This window comes from Ornithorhynchus anatinus, chromosome 9 (assembly GCF_004115215.2).
Source record: "Ornithorhynchus anatinus isolate Pmale09 chromosome 9, mOrnAna1.pri.v4, whole genome shotgun sequence".
NCBI classification, from domain to species: Eukaryota; Metazoa; Chordata; class Mammalia; order Monotremata; family Ornithorhynchidae; genus Ornithorhynchus; species Ornithorhynchus anatinus.
Genome location: NC_041736.1, coordinates 6,347,794 through 6,361,015, shown reverse-complemented (window position 1 = coordinate 6,361,015; position 13,222 = coordinate 6,347,794). Strand labels below are relative to the sequence as shown.

At 44.6% G+C, this 13,222-nt stretch overlaps 1 protein-coding gene across 1 annotated transcript in view; it reads left to right on the top strand.

Annotated features, from left to right (window-relative positions):
- The window catches only part of NEB (nebulin), a 170,840-nt gene that overhangs the window by 64,262 nt on the left and 93,356 nt on the right, over positions 1 to 13,222 (top strand). The window contains exons 62-73 of the mRNA XM_039913134.1: positions 421 to 624; positions 1,196 to 1,300; positions 1,413 to 1,520; positions 2,848 to 3,159; positions 3,751 to 3,954; positions 4,653 to 4,757; positions 5,239 to 5,346; positions 6,140 to 6,451; positions 8,905 to 9,108; positions 9,734 to 9,838; positions 10,324 to 10,431; positions 11,419 to 11,730. Coding sequence (XP_039769068.1) covers positions 421 to 624; positions 1,196 to 1,300; positions 1,413 to 1,520; positions 2,848 to 3,159; positions 3,751 to 3,954; positions 4,653 to 4,757; positions 5,239 to 5,346; positions 6,140 to 6,451; positions 8,905 to 9,108; positions 9,734 to 9,838; positions 10,324 to 10,431; positions 11,419 to 11,730 — 2,187 coding nt within the window. The remainder of the gene's footprint in view (positions 1 to 420; positions 625 to 1,195; positions 1,301 to 1,412; positions 1,521 to 2,847; positions 3,160 to 3,750; positions 3,955 to 4,652; positions 4,758 to 5,238; positions 5,347 to 6,139; positions 6,452 to 8,904; positions 9,109 to 9,733; positions 9,839 to 10,323; positions 10,432 to 11,418; positions 11,731 to 13,222) is intronic.

The following is a 13,222-nucleotide window of genomic DNA, read 5'->3' as shown; positions in this document are numbered from 1 at the left end:
CCCAGGAGTCAAAAAGGATGCTCTTCTGAGGCATCTTTCACTTGACATTTGACATTTGATGTTCACCCCAAACCCAAAGCGCTTAGGTCCATATATTCGAATTATATATTATAAATTATTCATTTGCATTAATGTCTGTCTCCCCCTCTAGACTGCACACTTGTTATGGGCAGGAAGAACATCTGCTAATTCTATCGTACTCTCCCAAGTGCTTAGTACAGTGCTCTGTATGTAGGAAGCACTCAATAAATATCATTGATCAATTGATTGAAGGATTTTTCTGGGGCTCCTATGCCCTTTTCACAGCCTGCCCAATCCAGTCATATTCTCAGTTCACTATCCTCATTGGAATGGGGGATTCTCTTTCCCCATCCTCCAAGAATATTGATTTACTAACCACCTGGTACTCTGCCATTTCAGAATTTGTACAAGGCAGATCTCCAGTGGTTAAGGGGTATTGGCTGGGCTCCCAGTGGCTCTCTTGAAGATGAGAAGAACAAGAGAGCTACCAAAATTCTGAGCGACAACATATACCGCCAACACCCTGACAAATTCAAATTCTCCAGCCTCCTGGACTCCATGCCAATGGTTTTGGCCAAGAGCAATGCCATGAATATGAACCAGGTGAGTGTTCTTTGGCGTGGAATGGAGACATGTTCAGGGAGGCACGTATTCAATAATCGTTTGAGCTCCCATGAATTAAAACGTGCCCCTAGAGAACACGCCCTGTGCAGAGAGAAAGAGTGGATCCACTGGGCTTTATGTCAACTGGCTACTTCTCGGAGTAATTGAGGAAGAACCCTCAGGAGATCCAGAGAGTAATGAACGTCTTCTTTTCTTTTGTTGTCCGCCATCTGTTCCTTTTTATTTTTGGGAATCTTGTTTCTCACCCTGAAATTCTCTTTAGCTTTGGTTGGAAATTTAGAGAACTAAGAGTGCTTTTTTTTTCCCCTTTTATATGGTTTGTCTATAGAAAGCTAAAGAGGGGATGAAAGATGAGGTAGATGGCAAATAGTCTGTGTATGCTGTATTTGACAACCACCTTTGTGTAATGCCTAAGCTAAATTCACCTTACGGTACCTGCTCACAACTAGCTGATTAATTTGTTTTTATTTGTGAGCATCGTTTGAATGGTTTTCGTATCATTGTATGGCTTTGGCGTCTCAGATAATTATATTAATTTTGTTCCTTCCAGCGCCTTTATACAGAAGCTTGGGACAAAGATAAAACCACCATCCACATTATGCCAGACACTCCGGAAGTTTTGCTGGCAAAACAGAACAAAGTCAACTACAGTGAGGTAAATGCCTTGTGTAGATCAGAGTCTTGCATCCATGTTTTGGCTGTAAAAGATATTTTCCCAGAAGGTACAGCTCCGAACTGTAACATCCACTTTGTTGTTACCATTTTAGAAACTCTACAAACTGGGCCTGGAAGAATCCAGACAGAGAGGCTACGATCTGCGCCTGGATGCAATCCCCATTAAGGCAGCAAAGGCCTCCAGGGACATCGCAAGTGAAGTAAGTCAATGAGAAAGGTGTTCTTTTGTCACCAGATTTCACAGAGATTTCCTGCTTTCCATCTCAATGGTATTTGTTGAAGGCCAAGTCATTGTTAACCCAGCTACTTATCTTTCGGTCAAAAGCCACACTTGAAGATAGCTTGGTGTTACTGGATGTAGTCACACCACAGTGATGGATTCTCAAAAGTCATTGACCCCGGGGTTGCTTCTTTTGTGCTGGAAAGGCATCCAGTTGTCCTTGAAGGCGTATTCTGGCTTAGAGGCCCAAGGAATTCCCCACTCCCTCCTAAAGTATCAAACTCATTAGGCAGTTCATGCCCAATCCAAGCCCTTATGCTCTGAACTCACGTTCCTGCTCATCTCCGCAGAGGGCAAGGTGACTGTGGCATTGATTTTCGATCACCTTCAAAGTTGTATGGGCCATGATCATTGGCGGTGTATTTGGCCTGCTCTTGGAGCGAGCGCCTAGGAGGCAACACTGGTGAAATTTTAATGGTACACCGTAGAAGTCTTAAGTGTTTAGGGAAAGTAGACATAAAGAACATATAGAACCTGTGGAGCCAGACGATAAAACCTGGAAGACCTTTTGGTAGCCGCAACCATTTCCCCTCATTTGTCCCCCTCCTCCCATTTCCCTCAGAGAAAACCGAAGACCACCTACCACCAAGTGTTCATTTTTGGGAGGAATGAGCCAGTACGTATGGTTGTGGATAGAAGCTTTCCACCTTCCAAATTTTTTTTCCTGCCTTCAAAATGCCCACCTTTGTTTCTAAATGCTCCCTCCACCCTGCCGAGAAGCAGCGTGGCTCAGTGGAAAGAGCATGGGCTTGGGAGTCCGAGGTCATGAGTTTGAATCCCGGCTCTGCCACCTGTCAGCTGTGTGACTGTGGGCAAGTCACTTGCCTTGTCTGTGCCTCAGTTACCTCATCTGTAAAATGGGGATTAACTGTGAGCCTCACGTGGGACAACCTGATTCCCCTGTATCTACCCCAGCGCTTAGAACAGTGCTCGGCACCTAGTAAGCGCTTAACAAATATCAACATTATTGCTTTCCAGACAAATGGGTTCATTTGATCAGTTGGTGGTGGGTCAGATTCCTGCTGTTAGTATCTTTAACACTTTCCCAAGCTTCTGACAAACAAACGATATAAAAAGGGAAAATATCTTGCAGAAAAAGGGAGGGAAAACATCTGCCTCATATAGACCCAACAAAAGAATGGAGACGGAAAGGTTTGTTTAGAGCAGGAATCCAAAAGGCCAGCGGTGACTTTTTATGACTATGAAATAAAGCGAAATTGAACCATTTTCCTCTCCCCTTCCTTCAGTACAAGTATAAAGAAGGTTACCGCAAGCAGCTTGGCCACCACATCGGTGCCCGGGCCATACACGACGATCCCAAGATGATGTGGTCTATGCACATAGCTAAGGTCCAGAGCGACCGGGAGTACAAGAAAGACTTTGAGAAATACAAAACCCGATTCAGCAGCCCGGTGGACATGCTGGGAGTCGTACTGGCCAAGAAGTGTCAGGAACTGGTCAGCGATGTGGACTACAAGCATCCTCTGCATCAATGGACGTGTCTCCCAGACCAAAATGATGTGATTCATGCCCGGAAAGCCTATGACCTCCAGAGTGATGTGAGTACTGGTTTTCCAAATGGAATTAATAATAATGGTATTTGTAAGCGCTTACTATGTGCCAAGGACTGTTCTAAGTGCTGGGGTAGATACGAGGTAATCAGGTTGTCCCAAATGGGGCACACAGTCTTCATCCCCATTTTACAGATGAGGTAACTGAGGCACCGAGAAGTTAAGTGACTTGCCCAGAGTCACACAGCTGACAAGTGGAGTCGGACTTAGAACCCATGACTCCCAACCCGGGCTCTTTCCACTAAGTCACGTTGGTAGGAATACTGTAACTGTACCTGAATAAATGCAGAAAATTAAGGCTAACATATAGTGCAATATTTAAGCAGTATTAATGCTCCAGACTCATTTGCTACGTTGGATACTAACGAGGACCAGGATGATCACGGTCACCGAGATCTTTTCAACACCTATCTTAGTTGCCCTAATTTCCTGGACGTTGTCGCATTAATGTGGATGGCTACAAATTGGAGTCTTCAAACCTTTTTGTTCCTCCTCCCAAACTCCGAAAGGGAACTCCATTTAAGTTCCATGAAAGTCTGTGCTAATGATCAATTATTCTTTCCGCTTGCCGTTAAACAGAATCTGTACAAGTCAGATCTCCAGTGGCTGAGAGGCATTGGCTGGGTCCCCATCGGCTCTCTAGACGTTGAAAAGTGCAAACGGGCGACAGAGATTCTGAGCGACAGCATCTACCGCCAGCCTCCAGACAGGCTGAAATTTACCAGCGTGACAGACTCCCTGGAGCAGGTCCTGGCCAAGAATAATGCCATCACCATGAACAAGGTCAGTCCTAAATATTTTGAGAAATATGTTATCAGTTCCTAACCACAGATAATGGAAAAAGTGGAAGTAATTAGCAAAGTAGGAGTAGTCAACTGAATCCTGCACATCATAGATTTTACCCAAATATTTACCTCTATTAATGATAATGTCAGTCAGTCAGTCAGTGTACTTACTGAGCGCTTACTGTGTGCAGGGAACTGTTCTAAACATTTGGGAGAATACAAAACAACAATCAGCAGATACATTCCTTGCCCACAATGAGCTTAGAGTCTCGAGGGGGAAACAGACATTAATATAAATAAATAAATAATATCTAAGCTCAGCATTAATGTCCATGCCATAGATTTCTTGTTGCCATAATACATAGGTTTCTAAGTCATGTATTTTTTCTTTTAGATGTATTGTCAGATAAGGCATTTTGTATTCTTAGCTTAGTATGTCCATAAAATTTTCATCAATAGATCGCAAATTCCTGAAGGGAAGGGACCGTGTATTTTGGTTGTTCTCTCCAAGGGCTCGGTGTAGTGCTCTGCACCCAGTAGGTGCTCAGTAAATACCACTGATTGAACCATCGTTAATATAAATGCAATATTGTAACTCTCCGTGACCATTTTTGGTAAAATTATTCTATAAGGCTTAAATCCCTCATTGGCAGGTGGAATTTGGCATCTTTAACTTTTTGATCATTTCCTTCGTAGCGTTTATATACCGAGGCTTGGGACAAAGACAAGAGGCAGGTCCACATAATGCCCGATACACCGGAGATTACCCTGGCAAGGCAGAACAAAATCAACTACAGCGAGGTGAGAGGAAATGCTGGCTTTTTGGCACCCTCCCAATGTCTCAGGGTGATTTGGGGAGGATCAGTGACAGGAGGCGAAGGGCCCAAGGATATTTTGTCAGGTGGGAATCAGTACCCGGGCAAAGCTACACGCTGAACAATGCTAACTGGTAAGTCACCGAAGAACTGTTGCCTCAGCCTCAGTCAGGCCTCTTTGTTTTCCCTGTTTGTGCTGACTAATTGGCGATCTGTATATGAACACCACTATGGAAAATGTCTGCCTGCAGCCCAGCCAAACTCAATTTGGCTCTAAGACTTTCTCTTGAAAATGGTGAAAAACCTGGAGCCCATGGCTCAAGCTGCCCTCAAAGATGAAACTTCCAGGGTGTAGTGAGCCCCAGTGTGCCCGAGGAAGAGAAATCGCTTTTTGTAACTTTGGGGAGAATTGCCCCATACAGAACCAAATGAACGTTTGATTGTTCCTTCAAATGTTTCCTCCCCAGAGTCTGTATAAACTCGCCAATGAAGAGGCCAAGCGGAAAGGCTATGACTTGCGCGTAGATGCCATCCCCATCCAAGCAGCCAAAGCGTCCAGAGACATCGCCAGTGATGTAAGACATCATCCTTTTCCTTATCCTTTCCCATCATCCTATTCTATACACAATAGAATGTTCCCAGTGCGACGGAGGTGGGTATGAAGGTATTTCTTAGATGGAGTCGCTCTCTTTTTTGGAGATGTGGCTCTTTGTTCATCCTGCCTCAAGTTGAAATTCCAGCGGGGACATTCAGGCTCAAGTTCCATGATACACACTGTAGCTCTCGTGAAAATTTGAAATTGCCAGACTGGGGCAAGTGGAGAGCTGATTGGAGGGGCCAGTTTGGATCCTAGCTCCCCCCAAGCTCCCCCCGACTTGAAGCGCCTGGCTCAGAAGGTGTCCCATAGGCTGATGGAGTGGTAAGTACGGTTGAGGTTCTGGAGTGCCTCCATGTGAGACTGTATCGGGAGAAAGAGGATTCCTTGTAGCCCAAGGTCCTACGTCAGGAGCTATAGCAGGATTCATTTCCACAGAGCGATCACGCTTCGTTAGGACTTTGGCAAGTTGACCAAAGTATAATTTGGGTGCCAAATTCGAATCCCACCCCCAGTCATGTGAAGCCATTTTAGAAACATAAAATTATGCATTTGCTGGGAACAAATGATAGTTTATGCTGTTCAGACTTAACCTGCCATCCAGTGGAGAGAGGGGAGTGAACCAGTAAAGCACATTTCATGGCCGGTACCTATCTGCTCGTCTCCATTACCCATCTTTACTAGGAGCTCTAAAAATCACTGTAGAGTGGAATTTAGAATCAAAACCCAACATATTGTAGTTATTACATCAAAATACATTTTTTTGGTATCAGTACAAGTACAAAGATGGCTACCGCAAGCAACTGGGCCACCACATCGGAGCGCGTGACATCCAGGACGACCCCAAGATGATGTGGTCCATGCACGTGGCCAAGATCCAGAGCGACCGGGAGTACAAGAAAGACTTTGAGAAGTGGAAGACCAAGTACACCAGCCCCGTGGACATGCTGGGGGTTGTCCTGGCCAAGCAGTGTCAGATCCTGGTGAGCGATATAGACTACAAGCACCCTCTGCACCAGTGGACCTGCCTGCCGGACCAGAACGATGTCATTCATGCCCGGAAGGCCTACGACCTTCAGAGTGACGTGAGTACCGCCCTTCATCATTTACCTGGGAGAGAATAGTATCCCAACAAATTGAAATGATCACCAATCATTAGGGGGTGGAAGTCATTTGGTTGCTCAGTGCTGCAGTGATGAAAAACTGGAAAATTGATAGGTGAGCAGCCCTAAAATGATGGATTATGACTTCGAGAGCTAATGGATACAATTCCCTCCCTTCCCCCCAAGAAAATTGTACCCATTATTAGTGTGGGTGATATGTGAGCTCACTTTGGGATGCATTGTCTCTCTTTATTGCTGTATTGTCCTTTCCCAAGCGCTTAGTACAGTGCTCTGCATACTGTAAGTGCTTAATAGACAGGCAGCATGGCCTAGTTGAAAGAGCACGAGCTTGGGAGTCAGAGCACGTGGGTTCTAATCCTGGCTCCCCCACTTGTCTGCTGTTTGACTTTGGGCTAGTCACTTCACTTCTCTGTACCTCAGTGACCTCATCTGTAAAATGGGGATTAAGAATGTGAGCCACACCTGGGACAACCTGATTGCCTTGTGTCTGCCCCAGCGCTTAAAACAGTGTTTGGCATATAGTAAGCTTAACAAATAGCATAATCATTATCATTATTATTATCATTATTAGTAAATATGATTGAATGAATGAACTGCCTGGAATAAAACTAACATGTTCTGTTCACAACCTCCTGCTCCTAAGTGTAGGGATGGTTGATAGCTGAAGTCAGTTTTAGAGATATTAAAAGATTCACATTCCATTTCCCATTAATTTAGGGAGATGCATTTTATTTTAATGTGCACACGAGCTGCATATCAGAGTTTTTTATATTTTTTCATCTGTATAAAATTAATCTCCAATATCCCACTAGGGGGAGTCACCTTCTTTTGATTGTGACTAGCAAGGAAAGGGAAACATTTTTTTTTAACAAAAACAATTTAGAATTTATGGTAATTTTCTTTTCGTTCCTCTGAGTCACAAGGTCAATTAATTGTAGTTTTCTTTTTGTTCCTTTGAGTCACAAGATCGATTAAAAAGAGCACCAAACACCACCAACAAAAGAAACACTCTGATCCCTGAAACGATAGGTGGAATTCCATCCGTGTTGGGAGGGAAATCTATCCTTTCAGTTTCCCTGAAGCACTCTTAAGATTCCATTTTTGTGTTCTGTGGATAAGAGCTTCCTAAGTGCTCACCTGCTATATTGAAGAGTCACCCAGCACCTCCAAAGCCCTCTGGGTCCTGGGAGGATATTGTAACACATTTCTGACCCAAGATTTCAGCCGCACATGTTTTATATGATGCCAAAATTCCAGAGAAATCTTTGGAGGATTTTGGAGGTGGAGGGTGTGCAGTGGGAGTAACTTTCATATTTAATGAGCACTTACTGTGTGCAGAAAACTGTACTACGCGCTTGGAAAGTACAACACGGCAATAGAGAGAGACAATCCCTGCCACACTTCTTAACTCCAGATTTCAACTCTGGGCAACCATCTTTTTAATGGAGTGCCTAGAGCATTATAAACTCCCCTGGGTGTGCACAGGTCGACTCCCCCAACTCCCACAGTGGGTAGAGCCAATGGAAATGGAAGGAATTGGGACTTCCCAATGACCCGTAATAAGGCAGTCTCCATCCTTGTAGATGGAGGAGATTTGGGAGCCCTAGATGTGCAACGTGAAATGAGAGTGTAAGTTCTTTGCGGGCAGGGTTCTTGTCTACCAATTCTGCTATCTTGTACATTCCCAAATGCTCAGAAGAGCGCTCTGCACATGGTAATGCACTCAGTAAATACCACTGATTCACTGGCTAAGGACCATGTGCCTCTTCAGTTCTTTTGTGGGAGAAATGAGAAAATAGAGGTATGTTAATTGTGGTATATAGTTTTCACTATGGGCTAAGCACAGTAGTGTGCGAGATGATTAATTCAGACAGGATCGCTGCCTCACACAGGCCTCATGCTTTATGGGGGGGGGGGGGGCTCGGGGCAAATGCATAGAGCAATAAGAACAAATAGTAAATCACGAACAAGCAGAGTAAATTTGAAATGATAATGAAATTAAGACCCTTAAATAAGTAGGTCAGTACCTGGAGGGGGCAGTCCTTTGTTCCTCCCCGACCAGAATCTCACTAGTCCTTTATTTCAAGTTGTCTCAATCTTCCCAGTGTTGAAAAGAATAAACAGTAGAATTCTGTTCTGCAGTGATGGACAGGAGGCAGGGAGACCCTTCCAGATCCCAGACTGATCTCAAAGCTCCTCTTCTTAAAGGGACTGCAGGCCACTTGGGTCATTGTTTCTACCCAACCTCAATGTTGGGTAGAAAAGGCATTTAATTCCTTAAGTCCCACTCTCTCCCCAGTGCATGTGAAGTAGCGGGCAGGGGGTGATCATGTGTGTGGGCTACGGAGAACCTCCGTTCCCCGATAAAGCATTCCAATGCGTGGACTTGTGCCTTCTCTGCTTGCCATTCACAGAATCAGTACAAGTCAGATCTCCAGTGGCTGAGAGGCATTGGCTGGGTCCCCATCGGCTCTCTAGACGTTGAAAAGTGCAAACGGGCGACAGAGATTCTGAGCGACAACATCTACCGCCAGCCTCCAGACAGGCTGAAATTTACCAGCGTGACAGACTCTCTGGAGCAGGTCCTGGCCAAGAATAATGCCATCACCATGAACAAGGTCAGTCCTGATATATTTTGAGAAATATATTATCAGTTCGTAACAGCGGATAATAGAAAAAGAGGAAGAAATAAGCAAAGTAGAAGTAATCAATTGAATCCTACACATCATTCATTTTCCCCTTTTCATATTTACCTTTATTAATGATAATGTCAGTCAGTCAACTGTACTTAACTGTATGCTTACTGTGTGCAGAGAACTGTTCTAAACCTTTGGGAGAGTACAAAACAACAATCAACGGACACATTCCCTGCCCGCAACAAGCTTACAATCTAGAGGGGAAATGCATAGGTTTCCAAATCATTTATTTTTTCTTTTAGGTATACTGTCAGATAAGCCATTTGTATTCTTAGCTTAGTGTGCCCATAAAGCTGTCATCAATAGATTGCAAATTCCTGAAGGGAAGGGACCGTGTATTTTGTTTTGGTTGTACTCTCCAAAGGCTCGGTGTAGTGCTCTGCACCCGGTAGGTGCTCAGTAAATGCCACTGATTGAACCATCGTTAATATAAATGCAATATTTAACTCTCCGTGACCATTTTTGGTAAAATTATTCTATAAAACTTAAATCCCTCATTAGCAGGTGGAATTTGAGATCCTTAACTTTTCGATCATTTCCTTTGTAGCGTTTATATACCGAGGCTTGGGACAAAGACAAGACGCAGATCCACATAATGCCCGATACACCGGAGATTACCCTGGCAAGGCAGAACAAAATCAACTACAGCGAGGTGAGAGGAAATGCTGGCTTTTTGGCACCCTCCCAATGTCTCAGGGTGATTTGGGGAGGATCAGTGACAGGAGGCAAAGGGCCTAAGGATATTATGTCAGGTGGGAATCAGTACCCGGGCAAAGCCACACACTGAGCAACGCTAATTGGTAAGTCACCAAAGAACTGTTGCCTCAGCCTCAGTCAGGCTTCTTTGTTTTCCCTGTTTGTGCTGACTGATTGGCGACCTGCATATGGAAACCACTATTGAAGATCTGTCTGCCTGCAGCCCAGACAAACTCAATTTGGCTTTAAGACTTTCTCTTTAAAATGGTGAAAAAACCATGAGCCTATGGCTCAAGATGCCCTCAAGGTTGCATACTTTCAGGGTGTAGTGAGCCCCAGTGTGCCCGAGGAAGAGAATTCACTTTTTGTAACTTTGGGGAGAATTGCCCCATACAGAACCAAATGAGCGTTTGATTGTTCCTTCAAATGTTTCCTCCCCAGAGTCTGTATAAACTCGCCAATGAAGAGGCCAAGCGGAAAGGCTATGACTTGCGCGTAGATGCCATCCCCATCCAAGCAGCCAAAGCATCCAGAGACATCGCCAGTGATGTAAGACATTATCCTTTTCCATACCTGTCTTGTGCACCGTAGCACATGCAGAAGGCTAAGGTTGGAAGAGATGATTTCCCTGAAATGTGAAAGGGGGAACCCTTTGGAATTGTGATGCGTGATTTTCAAAAATGCAATGTCAAAAAACCGCTGAATAAAAAGGAAAAATTGATTGTAACCCACAGGATAGAGCAGATAGAGATAGAGCAGATAGAGATTATTCTTTGATGGAGGAAGGGCCATCTCAAGAAATGTAGACTGATGGGTTAAGCAATAGAATATTCTCGATGGGACGGAGGTGGGTATGAAGGTATTTCTTAGATGGAGTCCCCCTCTTTTTTGGAGATTTGGCTCTTTGTTCATCCTGCCTCAAGTTGAAATTCCAGCAGAGACATTCAGGCTCAAGTTCCGTGCTACACTGTAGCTTTCGTGAAAATATGAAACTGCCAGACTGGGGCAAGTGGAGAGCTGATTGGAGGGGTCAATTTGGAGTCCAGCATCCCCAAAGCTCACCCCCACCTGAAGCACCTGGTCCAGTAGGTGTCCCATAGGCTGATAGTGAGATAAGTACGGTTTAGTTTCCAGAGTGACTCCATCTGTACAGGGAAGAAGAGGATTCCTCCTAGCCCAAGGTCCTACTTCGGGAGCTATAGCAGGACTCATTTCCACAGAGCGATCTCGCTTCATTATGACTTTGGCAAGTTGACCAAGGTATAATTTTGGTGCCAAATTTGAAGCCATTTTATAAATATAAAATTATCCATTTGCTGAGAACAAATGATAGTTTATGCTGCTCAGACTTAACCTGCCATCCAGTGGAGAGAGGGGAGTGAACCAGTACAGCACATTTCGTGGCCGGTACTTATCTGCTCGTCTCCATTACCCAGCTTTACTAGGAGCTGTAAAAATCACTGTAGAGTGGAATTTAGAATCAAAACCCAACATATGATAGTTATTACATCAAAATACGTTTTTTTTGGGTATCAGTACAAGTACAAAATTGGCTACCGCAAGCAACTGGGCCACCACATCGGAGCGCGTGACATCCAGGACGACCCCAAGATGATGTGGTCCATGCACGTGGCCAAGATCCAGAGCGACCGGGAGTACAAGAAAGACTTTGAGAAGTGGAAGACCAAGTACACCAGCCCCGTGGACATGCTGGGGGTTGTCCTGGCCAAGCAGTGTCAGATCCTGGTGAGCGATATAGACTACAAGCACCCTCTGCACCAGTGGACCTGCCTGCCGGACCAGAACGATGTCATTCACGCCCGGAAGGCCTACGACCTTCAGAGTGATGTGAGTACCGCCCTTCATCATTTACTTGGGAGAGAATAGTATCCCAACAAATTGAAATGATGACCAGTCATTAGCGTGTGTAAGTTATTGAGTCGCTCAATACTGCAGTGATGAAAATCTGGAAAATTGATAGGTGAGCAGCCCTAAAATGATGAATTATGACCTTGGGAGCTAATAGATATAACACCCCTCCCCACCCCCAAAGAATGGTACACATTATTAGTGTGGGAGATATTAGTGGAGGGTATTGTCTGTCTTTATTGCTGTATTGTCCTTTCCCAAGCGCTTAGTACAGTGTTCTGCACACTGTAAGTGCTTAATAGACAGGCAGCATGGCCTAGTTGAAAGAGCACGAGCTTGGGAGTCAGAGCACGTGGGTTCTAATCCCGGCTCCCCCACTTGTCTGCTGTTTGACTTTGGGCAAGTCACTTAAGTTCCCTGGGCCTGTTTCCTCATCTGTAAAGTGGTGATTAAGACTGTGAGCCCCACGTGGGACAACCTGATTGCCTTGTGTCTGCCCCAGCACTTAGAACAGTGTTTGGCCACATAGTAAGCTTAATAAATACCATTATTATCATTATTAATATGAATGAATGAACTGCCTGGAATAAACATTTTCTGTTCACAACCTCCTCCTGCTAAGTGTAGGGGTGCTTGATAGCTGAAGAGTCAGTTTTAGATATATTAAAAGATTCACCTTCTATTATATTTCCCATTAGTCTAGGGAGATGCATTTTAGTTTAATATGCACAGAAGCTGCATACCGGAGTCTTCGATATTTTTTCATCTGTATAAATTAATCTCCAATATCCCACTAGGAGGTGTCATCTTCTTTTGATTGTGACTGGCAAAGAGAGGGAAACATTTTTTAGCAAAAACAATTTAGAATTTATGGTAGTTTTCTTTTTGTTCCTTTGAATCACAAGATCAATTAAAAACAAAACCAAACAACACCAACAAAAGAAACACTCTGATCCCTGAAGGGATAGGTGGAATTCCATCCGCGTTGGGAGGGAAATCTATCCTTACGGTTTCCCTCAAGCACTCCTTGGATTCCAGATATCTGTTCTGTGGATAGTGGCTTCCTAAGTGCTCGCCTGCTGTACTGAAGAGTCACCCAGCACCTCTAAAGCCCTCTGGGTCCTGGAAGGAGAACGCTAACACATTTCTGACTCAAGATTTCAGCCGCACATGTTTTATATCATGCCAAAGTTCCAGAGAAGTCTTTGGAGGATTTTGGAGGTTGAGGGTGTGCGTTGGGAGTAATTTTGGGCAACAAAATGGAGTGCCTAGAGCATTACACAACCCCCGGGTGTGCACAGGTCCACTCCTCCAACTCCCACATTGGTTAGAGCCAATGGAAATGGAAGGAGTTGGGACTTCCCAGTGACCCGTAATAAGGCAGACTCCCTGGCCGACCTCAGAGCTCCTCTTCTTAAAGGAACTGCAGGCCTCTTGGGTCACTGGTTCTGCCCAACCTCAGTGTTGGGTA